Source organism: Scyliorhinus canicula, chromosome 10 (assembly GCF_902713615.1).
Source record: "Scyliorhinus canicula chromosome 10, sScyCan1.1, whole genome shotgun sequence".
NCBI classification, from domain to species: Eukaryota; Metazoa; Chordata; class Chondrichthyes; order Carcharhiniformes; family Scyliorhinidae; genus Scyliorhinus; species Scyliorhinus canicula.
The window spans coordinates 115,945,903-115,967,662 of NC_052155.1; the positions used below are offsets into that span (position 1 = coordinate 115,945,903).

The 21,760-nt window shown below is 43.6% G+C and overlaps 1 protein-coding gene across 1 annotated transcript in view; it reads left to right on the plus strand.

Moving 5' to 3' along the window:
• LOC119972616 (retinol dehydrogenase 10-like) overlaps positions 1-21,760 on the plus strand; it is a 94,205-nt gene that overhangs the window by 48,254 nt on the left and 24,191 nt on the right. Inside the window, exon 2 of the mRNA XM_038809610.1 lies at positions 17,096-17,194. Coding sequence (XP_038665538.1) covers positions 17,096-17,194 — 99 coding nt within the window. The remainder of the gene's footprint in view (positions 1-17,095; positions 17,195-21,760) is intronic.

Genomic DNA, 21,760 nt, shown 5'->3' on the forward strand with positions numbered 1-21,760 from the left:
GTAACTTTTATGTACAAAGATGCCCGGATCCCTGTACTGCAGTGTTCCCTTAAGTTAACTATTTAGTAAGAGAAATAGAAAAGTAAAATGGGTTTCTCATTTTCCCACACCACCTGCCAAACCTTTACCCACTCCCTTAGCTGTCCTTGCTTGCTTTTCTTTCACAGATTTAGCTAGAATACACAGTCCCTTCATCTAAGTTGTGAAACGTAGATTGCAAATAGTTGAGACCATGGCTCTGAACTCTTTGGCATCCTGCTGTTTACTGTTTCCCAAAGTGAAAAATGACCCACTTATTCCAACTGTTTTCTCTTGGTTTGGAGTACTATAATTGACCAATCATTTATCCATGCCATGAGCTCTTGCACATATTGTGGCAACTTAATAATACCTTTTTTGGAAATCCAAATACCACCTACTGATTCCCCTTTGTACATCTCTAAAAACCCCAAGAGGCAGCAGTTTGAGTTTCTCACCTGCTGCTACCTTTAATTTTGGATTAGCATTTTCCCAATAACAGATGTTGGGCTATCTGGCTTTAATGATACTTAGAAGTGCAGTCCATCACTTCCATATAATCCCTACAGTGCAGAAGGAGGCCATTCTGCCTATCGAGTCTGCACTGACCCTGCGAAATAGCATTCTACCATGGCCCAGTCCCCTACCCTATCGCTGTAACCCCTCTCACTGATCATGGCCAATCCATCTAACCTGCATGCCCTTGGACAATAGGAAGAAACTGGAGCACCAGGTAGAAACCCATACAGACACTGGAGAATGTGCAAACTCCACAGTCACTCAAGGCTGGAATGTAACCTGGTCCCTGGCGCTGGTGAGACACCTTGGCTCTCCTCCATTCAATTTTATTGGTGCAGAGCTAGACTACACATAATTATGAAAAATGAGTAGGGTCCCATTGTTTTTTGGCCCTGTGTGCTTTGTAAGCTAGCACCTGTGGAGATTGTAACATTGAGAGCACTGGTTATTACTCGGCTGGATCAAATATATCCAGTGTGAGGCAATCTCTCAGTTCAGTGCAAAGGTCAAGACAATTGTGACAGGAGTGGGAGAAGTGGTTCCAAACAGCTAAAGCACTGCTATTTAGCTCTTTGGGAGCTGGATTGGTAGGCTCCAGGTAGTGAGGGCTTGGGAGAAGCCCTGGAGAGCTGAATAGGCAGCAGAACATCAGTGACACTGTCCTGTGGGTCATTAGGGCTAAATAAACTTTTTTGAAGCAGTGTGTAGAGCTGGAGTTGTGTCCATGAGTTGATGCTGAAGTGCAGACTTGGGAATCTTACTGTGCCTACCCCAGTCCAACACTGGCATCTCCACATCATGGCACTTGTGCCCTGACAGTGAAGGGCTGAGAGACCTGGTCAAGGGTCAGTAGTATGGGTGCATGCTGATGGGTACCAGGAGGACACATAAATGGGATAATCATCATTCATCTGCTACTTTTTGAGTTTCGGCAGCTAACTACATGACCGCATAATATCTGTACAAGTTAATGGTGACAAGACATGCCATCTACGTGGCTATACCTACCATTTACACAGCCATTTTCTCCACCAAAATATTCACTGTGGTTAAAAATGGTTAGTATTTGTACACACAAATAAAAGTGCATTGTAATCTGAATAGCTTGTGACTCTTCGCTTATATTTTTATTCATCTAATGTTGGAGAAGACACTGGGGAAGGGATGGGTCCAGCTACGACACATTTTCAGTGGTTCAGTCGAGGGCATTTTGATGTGGCAGCAACAATGATATTTCTCCCACAAGGAAAGCTCGGTCAGCTGACAGAACGACATTCACTGTTTGGACACTTAAATGACAACGACTTTGCCAGTGGCCTACCTCTGTAATGTTTTTTTTTATCTGTCCAATCTGTACTGGGCCTTCCTCGTGGAGTCCTTAAATTTTTGCAGCATTCAAAGAAATCCTTGGCCCCCAGCCATCAAGCACATATCTATTCTAATCCCATTTTCCAGTACTTGGCCCGTAGCCTTGTATGCTATAGCATTTCAAGTGCTCATATAAATACTTAAATGTTGCGGCTTAGAAATAGAAATGGAGAAATACAGCACAGAACAGGCCCTTCGGCCCACGATGTTGTGCCGAACTTTTGTCCTAGGTTAATCATAGAATTTTGGACACGAAGGGCAATTTATCATGGCCAATCCACCCAACCTGCACATCTTTGATCTGTGGGAGAAAACCGGAGTACCTGGAGGAAACCCACGCGCACACACTGGGAGGATGTGCAGACTCCACACAGACAGTGACCCAAGTCGAAATCTAACTTGGGACCCTGGAGCTGTGAAGCAATTGTGCTATCCACAATGCTACCGTGCTGCCCTTAAGAAGAAATTAATCTACACTCCATTATTCTACCCTAATCCATGTACCTATCCAATAGCGGCTTGAAGGTCCCTAACGTTTCCGACTCAACTACTTCCACAGGCAGTGCATTCCATGCCCCCACTACTCTCTGGGTAAAGAACCTACCTCTGACATCCCCCCCCCCCCCTATATCTTCCATCATTTACCTTAAATTTATGTCCCCTTGTAATGGTTTGTTCCACCCAGGGAAAATGTCTCTGACTGTCTACTCTATCTATTCCCCTGATCATCTTATAAACCTCTATCAAGTTGCCCCTCATCCTTCTCCGTTCTAATACGAAAAGGCCTAGCACCTCAACCGTTCCTCGTAAGACCTACACTCCATTCCAGGCAACATCCTGGTAAATCTCCTTTGCACCTTTTCCAAAGCTTCCACATCCTTCCTAAAATGAGGTGACCAGAACTGTACACAGTACTCCAAATGTGGCCTGACCAAGGTTTTGTACGGCTGCATCATCACCTCATGGCTCTTAAATTCAATCCCTCTGCTAATGAACGCTAGCACATCATGGGCCTTCTTCACAGTTCTATCCACTTGAGTTGCAACTTTTAAAGATCTATGAACATAGACCCCAAGATCTCTCTGCTCCTCTACATTGCCAAGAACCCTACCGTTAACCCTGTATTCCGCATTCATATTTGTCCTTTCACAATGGACAACCTCACTTGTCAGGGTTAAACTCCATCTGCCACTTCTCAGCCCAGCTCTGCATCCTATCTATGTCTCTTTGAAGCTGACAACAGCCCTCCTCACTATCCACAACTCCACCAATCTTCGTATCGTCTGCAAATTTACCGACCCACCCTTCAACTCCCTCATCCAAGTCGTTAATGAAAATCACAAACAGCATTGAAGTATACACGCTTCAACCCATTTCCTTGCCTGCAAGTACTCTCCTTTGTCAGTGTTGCCTTCCCCACTGTATCACTACGTGCTTTGGCGCCCTGAATATCGGGATGCAACCCGTCCTGCTTGTACAGGTCCCACCTTCCCCAGAATGCGCTCCAATTATCCAAATACCTGAAGCCCTCCCTCCTACACCATTCCTGCAGCCACGTGTTCAACTGCACTCTCTCCCTATTCCTAGCCTCGCTATCACGTGGCACCAGCAACAAACCAGAGATGACAATTCTGTCTGTCCTAGCCTTTAACTTCCAGCCTAACTCCCTAAACTTGTTTATTACCTCCACACCCCTTGCCCTACCTACGTCGTTGGTACCAATGTGCACCACGACTTCTGGCTGCTCACCCTCCCCCTTCAGGATCCTGAAGACACGATCCGAGACATCCCTGGCACCCGGGAGGCAACATACCTTCCGGGAGTCTCGCTTGCGACCACAGAATCTCCTATCTATTGCCCTAACTATTGAATCTCCTATTACTATTGCTTTTCTATGCTCCCCCCTTCCCTTCTGAGCCCCAGAGACCTGGCCGCTAGGGCCTTCCCCCGGTAGGTCATCCCCCCCCCCCCCCAACAGCATCCAAAACGGTTTACTTGTTTTGAAGGGGAACGGCCACGAGGGATCCTGCACTGTCTGCCTGTTAGTTTTCCTTTTCCTGACTGTAACCCAGCTACTCTTGTTCAGTACCTTGAGTGTGGCTACCTCCCTGTAACTCTTCTCAATAACCCCCTCTGCCTCCCGGATGATCCGAAGTTCATCCTGCTCCAGTTCCCTAACATGGTCTCTGAGGAGCTGGAGTTGGGTGCACTTCCCACAGGTATAGTCAGTGGGGACACCAGTGGTATCCCTCGCCACCCACATCCTACAGGAGGAGCATGCAACTGCCCTAGCCTCCATCCGCTCTTACTTTACAGAATTAGCTGCCCCGTAGACCAACTGGACCTCCGCCCTCCGACTCTGCTTCCAGTCAGCTGTACTCCTGGCTTCCTTCACGCTCTTTGGTAAATATAGGAAATGAAATGTAAGGAGCACCTTATTCCCCCCTCACCTAACTCACTCAGTCACCAAACTCTCACTAGCACTTGAATGCAACCAGTTCAGCACTCCAGTGCAAACAAAAGGCTTCCTGCCTGAGTTTCAGATCCCAACCACCCTCTGGGTGAAAACGTTTTTCCCCCTCATTCCCCTCTAAACCTTCCCCTTGCATCAAATCTATGCCCCTTGGTTATTGAGTCCTCCATGAGGGGAGATCTTTTCCCCTTATCCATCTATCTATGCCCTCATAATTTTATGCACTTCAATCAGGATGCCTTCTTTCCCCATTCAGAGCGTTCTCTCCTCCATGGAAAACAACCCCAGCCTATCTAGTCTCTCTTGATAGCTGAAATACTCCTGCCCAGGCAACATCCTGGTTACCCCTGTACCCTTTATTGCAATCACTTCCTTCCTATAGTGTGGTGACCAGAATGCCCACCAGCATTTTATACAGCTCCATCATATCCTCCTGCTCCTTTATTCTATGTCTCTGCTAATAAAGGCAAGTATCCATATGTCTTAACCACCTTCTCTACCTGCCTTGATGTATTCGGGGATCTATGGACATGTACACCAAGATTCCTCTGTACTTCCTGGGGTCCCACCATTCATGGTATATTCCGTGCCATGTTAGTCCCTGTCTCTGCAAATGCAGTACCTCCTACCTTTTTTCAGGGTTAAATTTCATTTGTCAATGTTCTACTTGTCTTGTAATCTAAGGCTTTACTCCTCACTATTTATCACGCCACCAATTTGTGTATCATCTGCACATTTGCTGATCATACCTCCTGTATTCATTTTTTAAAATGTATTTTATTCCAAACTTATTAAAATGGTACAAAACATTAAAATCTGAGAGCATACACCCCAACTCCCCTCCCCCCCCCCGCCCGGCGTGACTAACAACTCCTCAAACATGGCCACGAACATCCCTCGCCTTGCCTCTGCCCTCCGCTGAAACCCTCCGTTCATATTTAATTTTTTCCAGACAGAAAAAGTCACAAGGTTCCCAGCCAGGCCGTCACCCCCAGCGACCATTCCAGTAAGATCCTTCGCCGAGCAACCAGGGAGGCAAAAGCCCGGATATCGGCCTTCCTCCCCTCCATCAGCTCCGGCTACTCTGATATCCCGACCCAACACAGGGTCCGACCCAACCTCCCCCACAATCCTTGTTAGTGCTGCCAACACTCCGCCCAGTATCTCGAGCTTCTCGCAGCCCCAGAACATATATGCATGGTTTGTTGATCCCCGCTCACACTTCTCTTACTCGTCTGCCACTCCCTGGAAGAACCCACTCCTCCTTGCCCGAGTCATATGTAGCAACTGACGGGAAGGAGTGAGGACCCTGAGATACGTAACGGGGTCCTGTGTAAATGTTGCTGTTATGCTGAATAAATGTCTTTCTTAGGAACCCCTTGGACTCTCCTTTGCCATTTACTTCAACAGTGTACTCCCAGTCAACATTGGCCGGATACTGCCTTGTCCTTATTAAATTCGCCTTCCACCTCTGATTACTCACTACATCCAAGGTAGCCTGCCCCCCACAGGCCAAAAATTGGAAGTCCAAGCAGAGATTCTCTCGTGCATTCTCCCGTCTCTACACCTAACCCAGCAGTGAAAATCTGGACATCTTTTTTTTTTTAAATTTGTGCACAATTGATGCAAAATCTGCTGCTTATTATTGTTTGCTGTAACCCTTTTGGGATTTGAATGGTTGGTTGAGTTTAACCAGTTCCATAATGGTGGTCAGAACTGTGGAAAGTCACTTTATACATTAATAATTCACTTGTCAGTGTGATCCACTGTTTGTCTGAAATCTGAAAAATAAAGCTCTTATTAGAGCAGTACATTATTTCCCACCGTCTCATTGTCCTGTTTCATGCAATGAGACAGCCTTCACAATGAAAGCTTTAGGCTCTTTCACTTTGTGAGCAATGTTTGGGTATTCTAATAAATTTTGACTTTGGGCTAAGACCTGGATAGTATTTCTTTTGTTTGGGGACACCTGTGCTGTCGAATCTGACCAGCTTTTTCCCCCATATGCTGCACTAACCGTCCTTGAATTTACAGTCTGACCAAATGATGAATCCGGTACTATTGGTTTTAATTTGTGCTGCTAAGTTAGTATATTTCCACAGCCTTTCAAGGTATTCTTTGTGCAATATGATATCAGCACAGCTGAACAGCCAGCTAAGCCTAGGCGTGTCCTGATCTGAAACTGCACTCTCCTTTGCACTATCCAGATGGGATCACTGAATATTAACCAGAAACCATTGTTTGCTCATTTATCCAATTAAATTATCTCTAGTTGTCATATTTTTTGTAATACTGAATCATGGCAAATCAATGTATGAACTGGAGACTTTGGTGGTGAATGCACATGGTCTTTATCACCAGTTTTGTGAAGGGAAAATAATTCCTATTTTTGTGCTAATTTGTCTTTATACCCTGTTTACTTTTGGTGCCAAGTACTTAAAACCTTCTCGTGACATTGGTGTGCCTTTGCCACCAAATGTAGCACCACTTGTGTTATATTTCTGTTTTACATATTAAATGTAAATTGCTTTTTAAATATGGATTTCTAAATAAAAACTAACCTATTTCACCAATAGGTTGTGGTAAGCCCAAAACACACAACCTGGTGCTGTCTAACATCTTTGAATTGACTTATTCCAGGTGTCTTGACTTTTCTATTTTTGCTCTGCCAATGGGGATATTTTGGAAGTTACAAACTTAATTCAATAAATTTATTTTAAAACCTCGGCATTAAGGATGCTCAGCTGCTGAATTCTGTTGCAAATCTAGCTGGTGTGTATCTTGAGTCTACAATGAACAAGTTGAGGTCTTTGTCTGGAAAAATACCATAATAATACAATAAAAGCTAGAAACCATTTATAATAGGAGTCTGGATGAAAACATTTCACAGATCAGATGGTAATTTTAGGGGTAGAGAGCAATGTAAATGCACTAGAATTAGTTAATGTGGAAGTTCGTGTTTGAAATCTTAAGTGGAGTGAAGCATGGCGATAGAAGGCTTACAATTGAGACCTTTGTATTTGATCAGCTGACTGAGTTTATGCTGGCAGAAGATGGGATTCCTGAAAAGGAGAATGTTAAAGTTTTTAGAGATGGTTGAAATATCAAGTCGTAAGAGTGGAGGCAAGTATGTTGCAGCCAATTGTGGTTTTTGGCTGAACAATATAGCCTGACCAAGACTAAATTATTGACGGGAGGTGGAATATTGGAACTTTTAAGGGTGGCACGATAGCACAGTGGTTAGCACTGCTGCCTCATGGCTCCAAGGACCTGGGTTCGACCCAGGCCCCAGGTCACTGTCCATGTGGAGTTTGCACATACTCCCCATGTCTGAGTAGGTCTCACTCCCACAACCCAGAAAGATGTGCAGGGTAGGTTAATTGGCCAAGCTAAATTGCCCCTGAATTGGGTACTCTAAATTATATATTTTTTTTAAAATTGGAAGTCAAACTCCATCCTTCCTCTTTGGTAAAGCTTGAGAATTTTCACTTATTCTTGACCTGTCATCCAATGCCTTCTGCAAGGAAATGCAGGTATGTGCAACTGAAGAGTGGGTGTGACCATGATTCTCCTCGCTCTAGTCCTTTTTAACATTTTTATTAAGATTTTCAAAAACATATCAAAAACATAAAATAACAGCAAGAAAACCATAGTAACAACAACAAAAAGAAAAAAAACACAATAACCCCCCCCCCCCCAGTAACTACAAAAAGAAGAAATAGATAGGCACCCGGCATATTCAATAAACACATACACATTTCACCCTTCCCCCGCAGCAAACCCCCTCCCCCGGGTTGCTGCTGGCCTATTTTCCTACCGTTCTGACTTCTTCTAGACTCTGTTCTACAGCTGAGATCTATGATTAGTTCTTTTCTCTCTGCCTTCTGTTTGCTAGAAAGCCGGCGGGTGGAGAAATATGAGGCTGCTTTTACGCCCTTACACCAATCACCTTGGGCAATTCTTGCATATTGAGAAAGCAAATTCAAGCATAAGAATTACAATTTTTCACTTCAGATTGTGTAACATCTTGCTGAATTGGTCTATATACTCAAACTATATTTGAAACAAAACTCTTTATTGCTATTTAGCAAGCTACTTGATGTACTTGAAACATGGCTACCCCTTAATAGCAGATGCTAATTAATGCCTGTAGATGTCATTGGGGGGGGGGGGGGGGGAATAAATACTGCAACAGAATCTGTCATTTTTACTGATATAATGCCTGGGATTGTCATTTTTATTTTGTGGGATTTCTGATTTGTCTAATCATTGCTTCCTCTGCCTGCACCCACCCATCCCTCATTCTTGCACAGGGAAACTGGAATGTGGCTCTTTTTCTTGGCTCAGCCACTTAATCCAATTCTTGGCAACAGTACAAAAATTGTGAAAATACCCAAGCTTTTAGGCTAACTATCAAGAATACCAACAGTTACTAACAACGTTGAATCCAAGTTAATGTTGTGTTTTATAATCAATTGATGCTAAAAATGTACTTGCAGCCATTCAGTACATTTAAAAAAAAAAAAAAAAAATCAGGAGTCCCTCAAACTATCATCCCCTAATCTAATAAAGGGAACGTTTAAATCTCCTGCAACGTACACAACCACAATGCTTCCCTCTTTGGTCCTTCTCGCCTAAAATTGTTTAGCTAAATTACAAATTTCTGGCTCAAAAACTCTTTTTGGCTCAAAATGTATACACCCATGTGTACAAGTTGACACCCTTGCCAGTACTTTACTCGTGAAATTGGCCTCCGTTTTTCTCCCCACATGCATATTTTGCTCCTTATTAACTGAATAAGGGATTAAGCAGTTAAAATTGAACTGCAACCATTTTGTGGGAAGCGAATGCCATTTGAAAATGGCAACCATCCACACCCATCAACGGTGCTTAACTTTTGAAATTGTGTACAAGTTGACTGTTGCTTTTGCAAGAATGAGGCTTCAACGGTCAGACTTGTATGCTAACATGGATGGTAGCTTGTGTTTATTCACTTTCCCCTCTGATCGAGTAGTATAATTGAAACTGGTATTGCATCATTTGGATTCTCGAGTTGGAGCAAATGAGCATTGGTGCATCCATGTGGCCTTCATTTTGTTTTTCAATATTACCAACCAATATTAAGCAAAGTTATTTTCTTTCGGCATACATGCTTGGCTATAACATGTACAAAATCCTCAATATTAGGCATGTGTTCCATATAGTTCAGTTCCAATCATTGGGGATGTAAATTAATTAATAACAATTATGGCCGATGTATTGCTCACCTAGGGTATAGATTAAATTAATGTACCAAATAGACAAATTACTATGTAAACAGCCAAAATACAAATATTTAGGGGGAAATAATACTTAGTCTTGTATATTATGGCACTGACATTATGTAGGTTTTCAGATCCCAATATCCACTTGCCCATCTAATCGAGCTACTCCACATGTTCACTTGCTTCGATCTCTTGATGCAGTTTCAGCATGCATGTCAGTATAAAAAGTCTCCAGAAAGTAAAAACACACTGCAAAAATGCGCAACATCTGCCCACTCAAACTACAAAAATGTTGCATTTATAAAAATTGATTAAAATATTCCTTTCAATTGTACAAGTGACAGGAGATTAGCAAAAGGATACATTGTGCAAGATTGTGTCACCTTTTTAAGCGTAGGTTTTTGGGGTGTCATTATCACATGGGAGAGGGTCATTTGGCTCCCTTATCCAAGCTCTGCAGAGCAATGCTTTCATTCTCATTCTATCACCCTGGCCTTGCAAGTTTATTTCCTAAAATGATTGCTCCTGTTTCCATCATCCTCGTGGCAACAGGTCCTACCACATGTAATCTCCCTTGCATCTCTTGCTTAAAACCTTTTTTAAATTGAGTCCCCTAGTCGGTACAGATTTTCTTTGTCTACCTTTATCCAAACCTGTCTTAATCTTGTACACCTACCTGAAGTCTCTTCAACCTCCCAACCTAGCTTCTCCAAGCTAATCCTCTAGCTAAATCCCTTCATCCCTGGAGCAACTCCGGTAAATCTCTGGACCCTCCATGCAACATCTTTAGTTAGTTGAGTTCTATGCATGTCCCTCTGTTTGGACTACCTTATTTATTTATGAATCCCATATGCTTTGCGAACTATTCTCTCAATATATCTACCTTCAGAGGTCCATCTGCATCAACCCTCAGGTTATTTTGTCCTTTCTCACAGCCAGTAAGTCTGTGCATTACTTCTCCCCGTCTTCTGTTAAAATGCATCATCTCTTACTTCAGTTACATTTCTACCTCTGATCTTGACCAACAATATATTATTCAATTTTTTTGTTTTATATATAATACAAAACATAATAAAAAACACTTACCCCCACCTCCCTCTCCCTGCACTTAATAACTAACAGTCACCAGTCCCTTGAAATACATAATAAACAGCTGCCGTCTCTGGCTTAAACCCCTCGTTGCGCCCCTCTGTATACTTTACTTTCTAGAGGTGCAGGAACTCCCAAGTCTCCCAGCCATACCGAGGCACTGGGTGGAGAAGCTGACCTGCAACCCAGCAGTACTCTCTGGGCAGTGAGGCGAAGACCAGAACATCAGCCCCTGAGCCTGTCTGCAGCTCCAGTGAAACTGATACCCCAAATATGGTCACCAGGACAGGGCTCCAGCTCAATTTTCAGAATTGCTGGCATTGTGCTAAAGGCAACCCAAAAACCAACCAGCTTGCAACAATACCAGAGCTAATGCTCATGACCTGCACAACTCTTGCACTTGTCCTCAAACCCCTGCAACGAAACCCTCCACCACTGCAAAGAAACCATATAAATTACTGAGTTGGATTAAACCAAGTCTTGTACACCAGGACATGGAGTTCACCCTCTGAAGGGCCTCGCGCCACACCTCGTCATCGCGAATGGGGCCCTAACTTGGCAACTTAGCAGAATGGTAGCACTGTTACTTCACAGCAGCAGGGTCCCAGGTTCGATTCCTGGCTTGTGTCACTCTGTACATAGTCTGCACGTTCTCCCCATGTATGCATGGGTTTCCTCTGTGCTCCAGTTGTATTCCAGAAGACCCGAAAGACGTGCTGCTGGGGGAATTGGACATTCTGAAATCTCCCTCTGTGTACCCGAATAGGTGCCGGAACGTGGTGACTAGGGGATTTTCACAGTAATGTAAGCCTACTTGTGTCAATTATCATTATCATCTCCTCACACCTGACCTTAACCACCCCCCACCCCCCCCCCCCCCCCCCCCCCCCACGCCCATCAACACTGACACCAAATACTCTGATATAACCCCTCCATAAATACCAGACCCTGCGAGCGAAGAACCTGCTCCATTGGCGCCATGGGAAATGTTGGAAAAATCTGGTTCGTAAAGTTGCAAACTCGTAAATATCTGTAAGTCGGTGCCCAAACTTCAACAGTTCCTCTAAATTGGCAAACCACCTGTTCAGGAACCCATTTTCTCCAACTTTTCCCTTCCCATCTCCTGAAGTGGCATCTGATCTCGCAGGCTCAAATAAGTATTCATGCAGATCAGAGCCAGCTTCATTATTGATCCCAATTGAAAATGCTATCACAATTATCTCCCATGTCTTGAAGACAATGACCAGATTTGCCAAATACTTTGCCGACTGGAACGTAGCTGTCACTAATGCCCTCAGACCAGACCCTACACACCAGCTCCCAGGTCACTACACCACCTCTGCATTCACTGCCCAGTAATAAAATATCAGGCTTTGCAGCGGCAAGCCCCCCGACTCTCTCCCCCTCTTTCCACCCCTCCTCCCCAAAATGTTTTTTTTGGGGGGGGGAGACCAGCAAACATTGGAACAAAAATCTTGATAAAATGTCCATCTTTACTGACTGAACCCTGATTTACTTTGCAGATCGGTCCTGACCCTGCCCACCAAGTTCAGCTTGCAGAGACTGGCCCAATCCCAGGCCACCTGAATCCTAACCTAAAGCTGGAACCAGCCATCCAAAAAGATAGCACCCCTAAATTGATTCTCCTTCCTGGGGATCAACTGGGAAGCACTTTTTGTTTCCCCTCAAGTTAAGCTTGCACTCTGAGAAGAGCCAAAGCACCTCCGCAGCTCCGATATGTTGCCCAATGTGGGTATTGGATCTATCACAAAGTAAAAGGTCATCATGGGCTATGCTCCCCCCTGCCCTTCATGATTCCCTTCCACTTGAGGCCCTTTACGATGGCTCTATTAACAATGCACCAAGAAGCGGGACATAGGTCACCCCTATTTAATTGTAAATACCCCGAGCTCAATTTTTGGGGACACCAGCTGTTGTGACCCCTGTACAATAGTCTTATCCAAGTCACAAACTTGGGCCCCAACCCAAACTTCTTCATGACTGCAAAAGGTACTTCCAATCGACAATATCGAATGCCTCCTTGGCATCCAATGCAACAATTACATTTGGATCCATCCTCTCCTAAGGGAAAGCACCACATTTGGCAATTGCTGGCCTTAAAACCCATCTGTTCTAAAAGACACTGTTACAGTCTCCATGCTCGCAGTGGCTAATATCCTGGCATCTACATGTGTAAGGAAATAGGGCGGTATGACTCTAATTCTACAGGATACTTATCCTCTTTACAGAAGCAAAATTGAGGCTTGCATCAGCTTCTTGGGCAGGGGACCCTGTGTTACTGAGTCCTTTAACATCCCCACTAGTAATTGCATCATCTGTCCAGCAAACCTCTTGCAGAATTTCACCGGGGACCCATCTGGCCCAGGGGCCTTGCCCATCTTCCTTCATCTATTGCTGCCAAGACCTCCTCTGTGCCCAACGACTCTTCCAACCCTTCAGGCTCTTCCTCCTCCACCTTGGGGAAACTCGAAGCCCCCAGGAATTCCAACATACCTGACCTCTTCCCTGGCGGCTCTGACCTATAAAGGTTCTTTCCGAACTCTTCAAATACCCCATTAACTTTGTCCACTGCACGGGATAGACATTATATTCATTACAGCTTATTGTTGGTGGGTGTAAATTTGGGAGAAAATATGAAAAAGGAGGAGAATAAACATTTTTTTAAATGACACCAGTCCGCCACCCGAGGTTTTGACCTGAATATCCTCTCTGGAAGCCACCTGCCGCCTCCTCGCCCCAGGAAGTAAAGACATTATTACCCCACTGTGTGCATAAACCACCACAGATCCACACCCTCTCCTATCTCCTTCATAAATGGCAACGGTACAATCTCTACCCCCGAAGGAGCCAAATACTTTGGTTTAGTCTAGTTTTGGATTCAAAATACAATTCAAGTCTCCCAAGATCAACTGATGTGTGTCAAGCCTGATATTATTGTGGCAAACAATTTCCTCCTGAACATTCCTTCATCCCAATTTGGGGCATACACATTGACCAACACCATTTAACTAACCTTCCAGCGCCCTAGTGACTAACATACTTGCCTCCCTGATCTGCTAACACTTACTGCCAGAAACCAGATCCTTTCTTAATTTTAAGATTGCCCCCCCCAGGCCCTGCTATCAAAGCCAGTGTGAAACACATGGCTCATCCAGCCCTTTTCAGAGTCTAGTCTGATCTCTCGCCCAAAGGTGGGACTCCTGCAGAAGCACCACATTGCCCCTTAAATTCTTCAAATGAGAGACTCTCTATCGTTTCACTAGGCCCCCGCCCCCCCCAAACCCCTAATGTCCCATGTGATTAGTCTGATCGGGGGTCTCTATCACCACCCCTCCAACTCGAGTCAGCCATTTCCACCACGATGGATTAGCCCTCCCTCCAAGATCCTAAAACCGGGCCTACCCAAGGTGGCCACAAGATAATGACAAAGGAAAAATCCCCTCGTCATTGTCTGCAATCGACCCTTCCCCTAAATCAGAAACCTGCCAGCAAACTATGTTCTCTCCTTGCCATCTCTTTCTTCTTCTTCTCTTTCTCCCCCCCCCCCCCCCCCCAGCCCACAACCATTCAAACCTTCTAGGCTCATCAAAAGGTCCAACAGTCCATAGCCCCACACCCCACCTCACTCCTGTTCTAATGGTGTTGGCCCCCCCACCAGTGTCCACACCCAAAGAAAAGAACCCCTCATCTCTATCTCTTTCCCCCCCCCCCCCCCCCCCCCCCAAACTCTGTTACAAACAAATGATCTTGTACACTTTGCAACCTTCCATCTTGGGCCATATATTATTCTTATTACTTCCTTGCCCCACCAACCCCAACAACGCATGCGCCAATAGAGAACAATAAATCCCAGTTAACCAAACATAAACAAAAATATTAAAAAATAGTCCCATTCAATTCAGTCCAACAAAAGGCACTGTCTCCTATGTCATCTTGAAAAGAGATCCTTCGAATTGTGCATGACTGCATCTCATTGGGTACACCACACCACTCTTGTACAATGCTGGCGTTCCCTTATTAAAGGCCACGCGTCTCATTGCAAGCTCAACATCCCTGATAAATCCGAATGCTGCAACCTTCCCACCAGCATCATGATTTTCTTTGGCCCATTTCAAGACCTGCTCCCTTGTATGGCAACTGGAAACACACTAATTACTCATGGTAGCTGTCTCTCCCACCAGGTTTCCCAGCATCTGGGCCACATATTCTGTGGGGTTCCCTCCAGTAGGCTCACTATCCAAAGATTCCAGTGCCTCCTTCACCTGGTCCTCTTTTGGGTTTTTTCCTCCTTGGGATCCCCTGTGCTGCCACCAACCTCGTCACTTCCGATTCCAGCTCAACAATCCAGTTCCCCTTCCCTACTTTTCCTGAGCACTTTGCTTATAAATTGTAAGGATGTGTCTGTTATTGCCTTTACACCTTCTCATATGGTTGTTTGCACTTGTAGCTCACTAACCATATTCATCATACTGTACTATGTATGTGCATCTATTCCTTGTAGCCCTTCTTGGTCTGCTTCTCCTAACTGAAATTATATTCCTTCCTTCTCTGGTGCTATCCAGCACTCATTGCTTTTATACACCATATTTCTCTGTTCTGCTTTGAATATGCTGATGATTTAGTTTAAACCCTCCTCTACCCACACTAGTAAATTTCCAACTGAGGGCATTGGTCCCAGGCATTGATGTGCATAGGGTGCTCCTTTATTAATAATTTTCTCTGGGCACAATTCAAAGTCTGGTTTTTGGCAGGGAGTTTCACGACTGCTGTGTTGGTGAGATTGCAGCTTGTATTCAATGACAAATGGGCACCCACAAGATTCTTTACATTACTGGCTCCCTTGCTGCCTGACTTGCCCAACTTGTGTTTTAGCTGCTTGGTGCTAACCAGGGAGCTGCTTCAACGTTTGCTTGCCACACACTCAGTCAACAGACAAGCCTGGCTCACAAGACGTGCACCTTGCTTTGAGGATGCCCTCCTTGAGGCTTCATAACTGAGGCGGGTTGCCCTGTTCTCTTTTTTTCCCCCATCCCTTGGGGGGGGGGGGGGGGGCGCAGGTACGCAGAGTACCAGCACCAGGGTCAGCCATGCCACCTGGGTAGCAGCAGCAGCTATCATTGCAGGCAGAGGGCCTAGTGGTTAGCACAACCGCCTCACGGCGCTGAGGTCCCAGGTTCTGGGTCACTGTCCGTGTGGAGTTTGCACATTCTCCCCATGTCTGCGTGGGTTTCGCCCCCACAACCCAAAAATGTGCAGAGTAGGTGGATTGGCCACGCTAAATGGCCCCTTAATTGGAAAAAATAATTGGGTAATCTAAATTTATTAAAAATAAATTGCAGGCAGCATGACTAGGAGGACCAGTAATGTCGGAAGAAGGCTAACTACCTCCAATGAGCTGCAAGGGTAAGTTACCACTGCTCTCCTGGCATCACAGTAAGAAGTCTTACAACACCAGGTTAAAGTCCAACAGGTTTGTTTCAAACACGAGCTTTCGGAGCACGGCTCCTTCTTCACCTCCTGGCATCAGTCATCAGTGCTGCCTGCCCCCTCCCCAATCCACTGATGACTCTTCCCCCTTCCATGTCTTATCTTCAAGCTCCTTAAAATCCCCTGGTACCCACCAGCACAACTCCATATCCAGGTGTGGTGACGACACATGCCACCTGCTATAAACTCCCCCAGGCCCATCAAGTGTGTGGCTCACAATGCCCTCTTTGTCCCCGCAGGAGAAGATGGTCCGTAATAATAAAAGGGAAAGGCCAAGATGGCGGGAGGAATCCCAAGACTGTGGAGTCCTCGCCCCAACCGGCCCTGGCAATCGTGGGGTTGCCTGAGAGCAGTCACTGACAGCAAGGTCTGCACCAGAGAGAGACGATCCACTGCTCCTTCCCCCAGATAACCAGTCTCCAGTGCGATGCTAATGTAAGGCATCAGCTTCACTTTTTTGAAACTGAGTACTAAACGACACCCATGTAACTTCCTGCCGGGGAGTCAGTTAAATCCTGGGAGGCCGCTGCATTCGACTTCAATCTTATTAATGCCGTTGAAAAGCATGAAGCTTGCCATTTTTGGGCAAGATCCAGAATTCTCTTGGGAGTGGGCCAGATGAATCGCAAAATCTCTGTTTTGCCCTCTGATAAATTGCACCAAGATTTGAGCACTTATTTTCTTCTGTCTGAGAATGTCACAGTAAATGCAAGAACAGGTGATTTTAAATGACATTTATTCTAAGCTTTAAAGGTACTCTTGGGGTTGAACTTTTTGCTGGGAACGCAATCTTTACAGTTCATGATTTCTGTGTAGAATGTACTAAAACAAAATTATTTTGGCTTTCCTTCATTAGACTGCAAAGGCATTTCTTCCCAAGATGCTGGAAATGAATCATGGACATATTGTGACGGTGGCAAGTTCCCTAGGGTTGTTCAGCACTGCTGGTGTTGAGGTTGGTACCTTCTTTAAACTGGTTGTTCTGGAGAAATGTTCCTTTTTTTTTTAGTTTTTAATTTTCCTATTTAAGAAATGAGCAATGTCTTGTTAAGTATCTAAATTCTAAGGAATCGTTGCCTAAACCTTATGTTTTGGGATCAAATGCATCATGTCTTGATGTCTCAGAATATAACTGTTTGTTTCAGCTAATAACTACATTTTATAGTCTAAGTATATGGTTTATTACTATAATTGTACAAGTAGCTAATCTTGGCATTTAACAAAAATATTGTTGCTCTGCATTGTGCAATGAAAGTATACCTGCTTTTTAACATCTGGATGGCTTTGAGGACCAAAAGATCTTGTGATGGCAGCAGTGAAAGGGAAAAGATAATTTGAAGCATTTTGTCCTGGGTCTTTTGTACAACAATCTGCAACTCAGTTACCAGCCCCACCCCAAAGGTTGAACATTCCTGAGTTACATAGTGTTCAACACCGAAACTGTACACCTTGATTCCAGTATATTTCTTTCCTTCCCCACCCTGTTTCCTACTGAATTTTTTGAAACTGGTTTGGCAAGCAATAATTAATTTATAATTACTGAACTGATAACACTGTCCACTGTACTTAATGCCCCAATCAACTCGTTCATTGTCATATTCTGATTTTACATTTTTTACCTCTCCCGCCCCCCCTTCCTAGCATTAGGGCCCCTCTTTTTTTTTTTGCAGTGGTCAGCTGTTCCCTTGTTTACATTTGCTGTACTCAGTCCATTAATGTTGTGTCACCGTGCTCCAATTAAGACAAATTTGCTCAGCCAAGCAGAAGAAAAGCTGACAGTGACCATGGAAAGTGAGGACAGCAATCTCTTTTGCATGCATGCTCTGTCTTGTGCTCCCCCTCTCTCACACATTCTCATGGAACACTTCAGACTTTTGTGGTTAATAGGAGCAGCTATTAAATTCTTTGCCCTCTGATTCCTCTTGAACTAAAGATTGGAGCAGCTATTGGGTTCTTTGCCCCCAGATTCCCCTTGAACTAAAGCCAATTATGTCATCTGATACCTTGAAACTCATTATGATTGAAACTTTTGGAGGATTGATTTCGAGTCAATGAAGGAGTAGCTCTACTCGTATATAATTTGTGTTTTGCTGCCATTTCAACAGTATTTTGGTGTGTAATAACAGCTCCTGAAAATGAATTCAAGTTTTGTCAGACAAGGCCAAGGAATTCAAGAAACTGGTCAAATAAGATACAGGAAGATCAAGAGAATCTTTATTCTTTCCCTTTTTATGAAGCACACTTTGTATCTTGTTATTTTAATTTATTATTCAGTCAAATGTTGATTTTTGGGTTTTTTTCCATGCTACCCGCTAGAAAAGCTGTTTTGGGTAGAATTGTTTTGCTATCTTTTGTTTTGTGGATTTTTTTTTTTGTTCAACATTACACTGGAGCATTGCATGAATGTTATCCAACCTAAATCTTGTAAGATCATAATGAGTAGACATTCGCTCCCTCCAACCGGATCAATATGATCATGGCTGAACTGATTCTAGTGTCTACTTTCCTGCCTGCCCACGTGTAATCCTTCACTTCCTTGTACATCAAAAGTCTGTCTGAACTCCACCTTGAATATGTCCTTGACATGGCCTCCATTGTTCTCTAGAGAATTCCACAGGCAAACAACCCTTGCATAAGAAATTCCTCCTTATCGCTGTCTTAAATGCGAGAAGGCCTTGAACTATCTAAATTCTACAGAATCATTGCATTAATCAAAATTATTATGTTTTGGAATGATGTTACATCTTGGCATATCTACAAGATTTCTCGGCAATTAGGTTGTGCATTCAGCAAATAGCTGATCTTGATACTTTAGCTGCCTAATTTTGTTGCTCGGCATTGTGCCCCCAATTTATCTATCTCACTGGCAGACAGGACACATCAGGGAGGCTATGGAGATATAATAGCATCACGCAAAACTGTGCCCCCTAATTATAGATTTCGCAAAACTGTGCCCCCTAATTATAGATTTCCCCCTGATTTAAGGGGAAACATTGTCTTGGATCGACCCTGTCAAGTCTCTGAAAGTTTATACTTTTCGATAAGATCATTTGGTTATTTTTCTGAACTCCCAATGCATATTGATCCACCTTGCTCAACCCTTTTTTATACAACAATCTGTTCATCCCAGAAATCAACCCAGTGACTTTGTTTGAAATGCATCCAGTGTGAGTATATCCCTAGAGTAAGGAGATGAAAACTGCACTTGGTAATCTAGGTGTGGTCTCACCAGCGCCCTGTATAGTGTAGCAAGCCTTTCTTATTTTTAATACCTATCTTCCTTGCAATAAAGGTTAACATTCTATTTACTTTAATTACCATAATTACTTGTTGTTCTTGCATGCTAACTTTGTGATTTATGTGCAAGGACACCCAGGTTCCCCTCTGATGCAATATTCTGAAGTCTCCCTCCAGTTCCATAATCTGCTTTTCTATTCCTGCCAAAGTGGGCAACCTCACATTTTTCCAGATATAATGTTCCATCTTCCAAATTTTCTGCCCCCTCCCCTCACTTCACCTACGTACATCCCTTTGCAGACTCTGCATCCTCGCAATTTGATTTCTTATCTATCTTGTATCAGCAGCAAATTTAGCTATAATATCACTTCGTCCAAGTCTTTAGATCGTAAATAATGTTTGAGGAAGCCAAACTTTGTTATACCATGCTCTAAGAGTACTGTCATTCCTACAATAATTAGGAACTATTTTTGCAATAAACCAGGAATTTTCAGCATGCCATGTGAGAACTGGTGTACTGCGGGGGGGGGGGAATTGGACCACATCCAATGGTCCAATTCTAAACTTCTCTATTGCACACTGGCATACAAGGTACATCAAGGAGGCTATAGAGAAATACTAACATTACACTAAATCCCAAGTCAGTGGCCACCTTGGCAGTGTTACTTGATGTTATGGGCTGGGGTTTAGAAAACTCCAAAGTATATCATGGAGTTCACTTGACCTACAACTGTTTATTGATTTTGGTTACGATGAGCACAAGGGTCTGCCTTTCAGGTGTTATTCAACAGAGGCCTTGAACACTTTTAATCAAAAACAAAGTTCATTCTACGAATTTGGTTAACGTTTTGATAAACACACACAGTAAACATTTTCATCAACTACAAATATAAATACCCCACACAGCAACAGTACTCTATGTATAACTCCTTATAAAATTCCTCCTTTAGCTGTTCCAATTTAATAATCCATAAACCAGAAAACCCTTTTCAAAGTGGTGGCCCAGAACATAACACTCAAGACCTGATATGGATGCTCCAGTTTCCTTTCCAAAACAGCAGGTTTGAATTTCTTCCAGAAAACGGTTATATCTTTTCAAGTTATCAAGCAGTCTGGAAACAGCTTTTAAAATGCAGATAGAGAAAAAAAACCTTCTTTCGACCTGTGCAGAGCAAAACCCGTTCAAACTCGAAAGCGAAGTAAAACCAACTCCTGGAGCCAAAGCCCAGCACCACCCACACAATGACATCACTGAAGCCATGTGATAAAGAGAAAAACATTAAGGGACATTCCATGACACCTTCCCCCAAGAAAAAAATAAATCATCAACTTCAAAGATGGTTTCATTTTTCACCTCTTTACTTTTCCATTAAGAACCATTGACAATAAATATACAATTTTTAAAACAAAAATAAAACACGCAAACATTGATAATACAGTCCATTTTAGTTCTTCCGCCATCAAACATGCTTCTCTTCATCGCATTTGTGACAAAAAGCATCAGCTATCACATTGTCTTGTCCTGCCCCATGTATAATTCTTAAATGAAATGGCTGTAACAAACTCTCATCAAAACAGTCTGGCATTTTTATTCTTGAATCACTCCAAAAATGTCAATGATCAATATTTTATATAATTGTTTCAGACAAATTGTTGGTAACAAATTTAAAATGTTGCAAAGCCAGCTCCAAGCTCAAAGTCTCCTTTTCAATTGTTGGATACTTCCTCTGGTGATCATTCAATACCTTGCAAAAAATATCTAATAGGCCGCTCTATTCCTTTGTTGTCTTCTTGCAAGAGCACAGCACATACGCCCACATCACTTGCATCAGCAGCCACTTTGAATGATTTTGTGTAATTTGGGTTGGCCATCATGGGAGCAGTGGTTAACACAGCATTCAGGCCGTCAAATGCCTGTTGACACTCCACCGTCCACTGAAATTTGCTACGCTTCTTCAGCAAATCCGTCAGTGGAGCAACCACGCTACTAAAAGTCAGTACAGATTTTCGATAAAATCCACTCGTGCCAAGAAATCGCATTATTTCCCGTCGTGTCAAGGCTGTTGGAAACATCCCCAGGGATCATTTATCCCTGTCCAATTGTATGGCCAAGGAAGGTACTTGGACTTTTCCAAATTCACTTGTGGCTAGGTTTACCACCAAACCCGCCTCCTGAAGTCAATCGAATAACTCCATCAGATGCTTCAAATATTCTTTCCAGGTCTGACTAAAAATCACCAGATCATCGATGTACACCGCACAATTGAGTAATCATGAAACAACT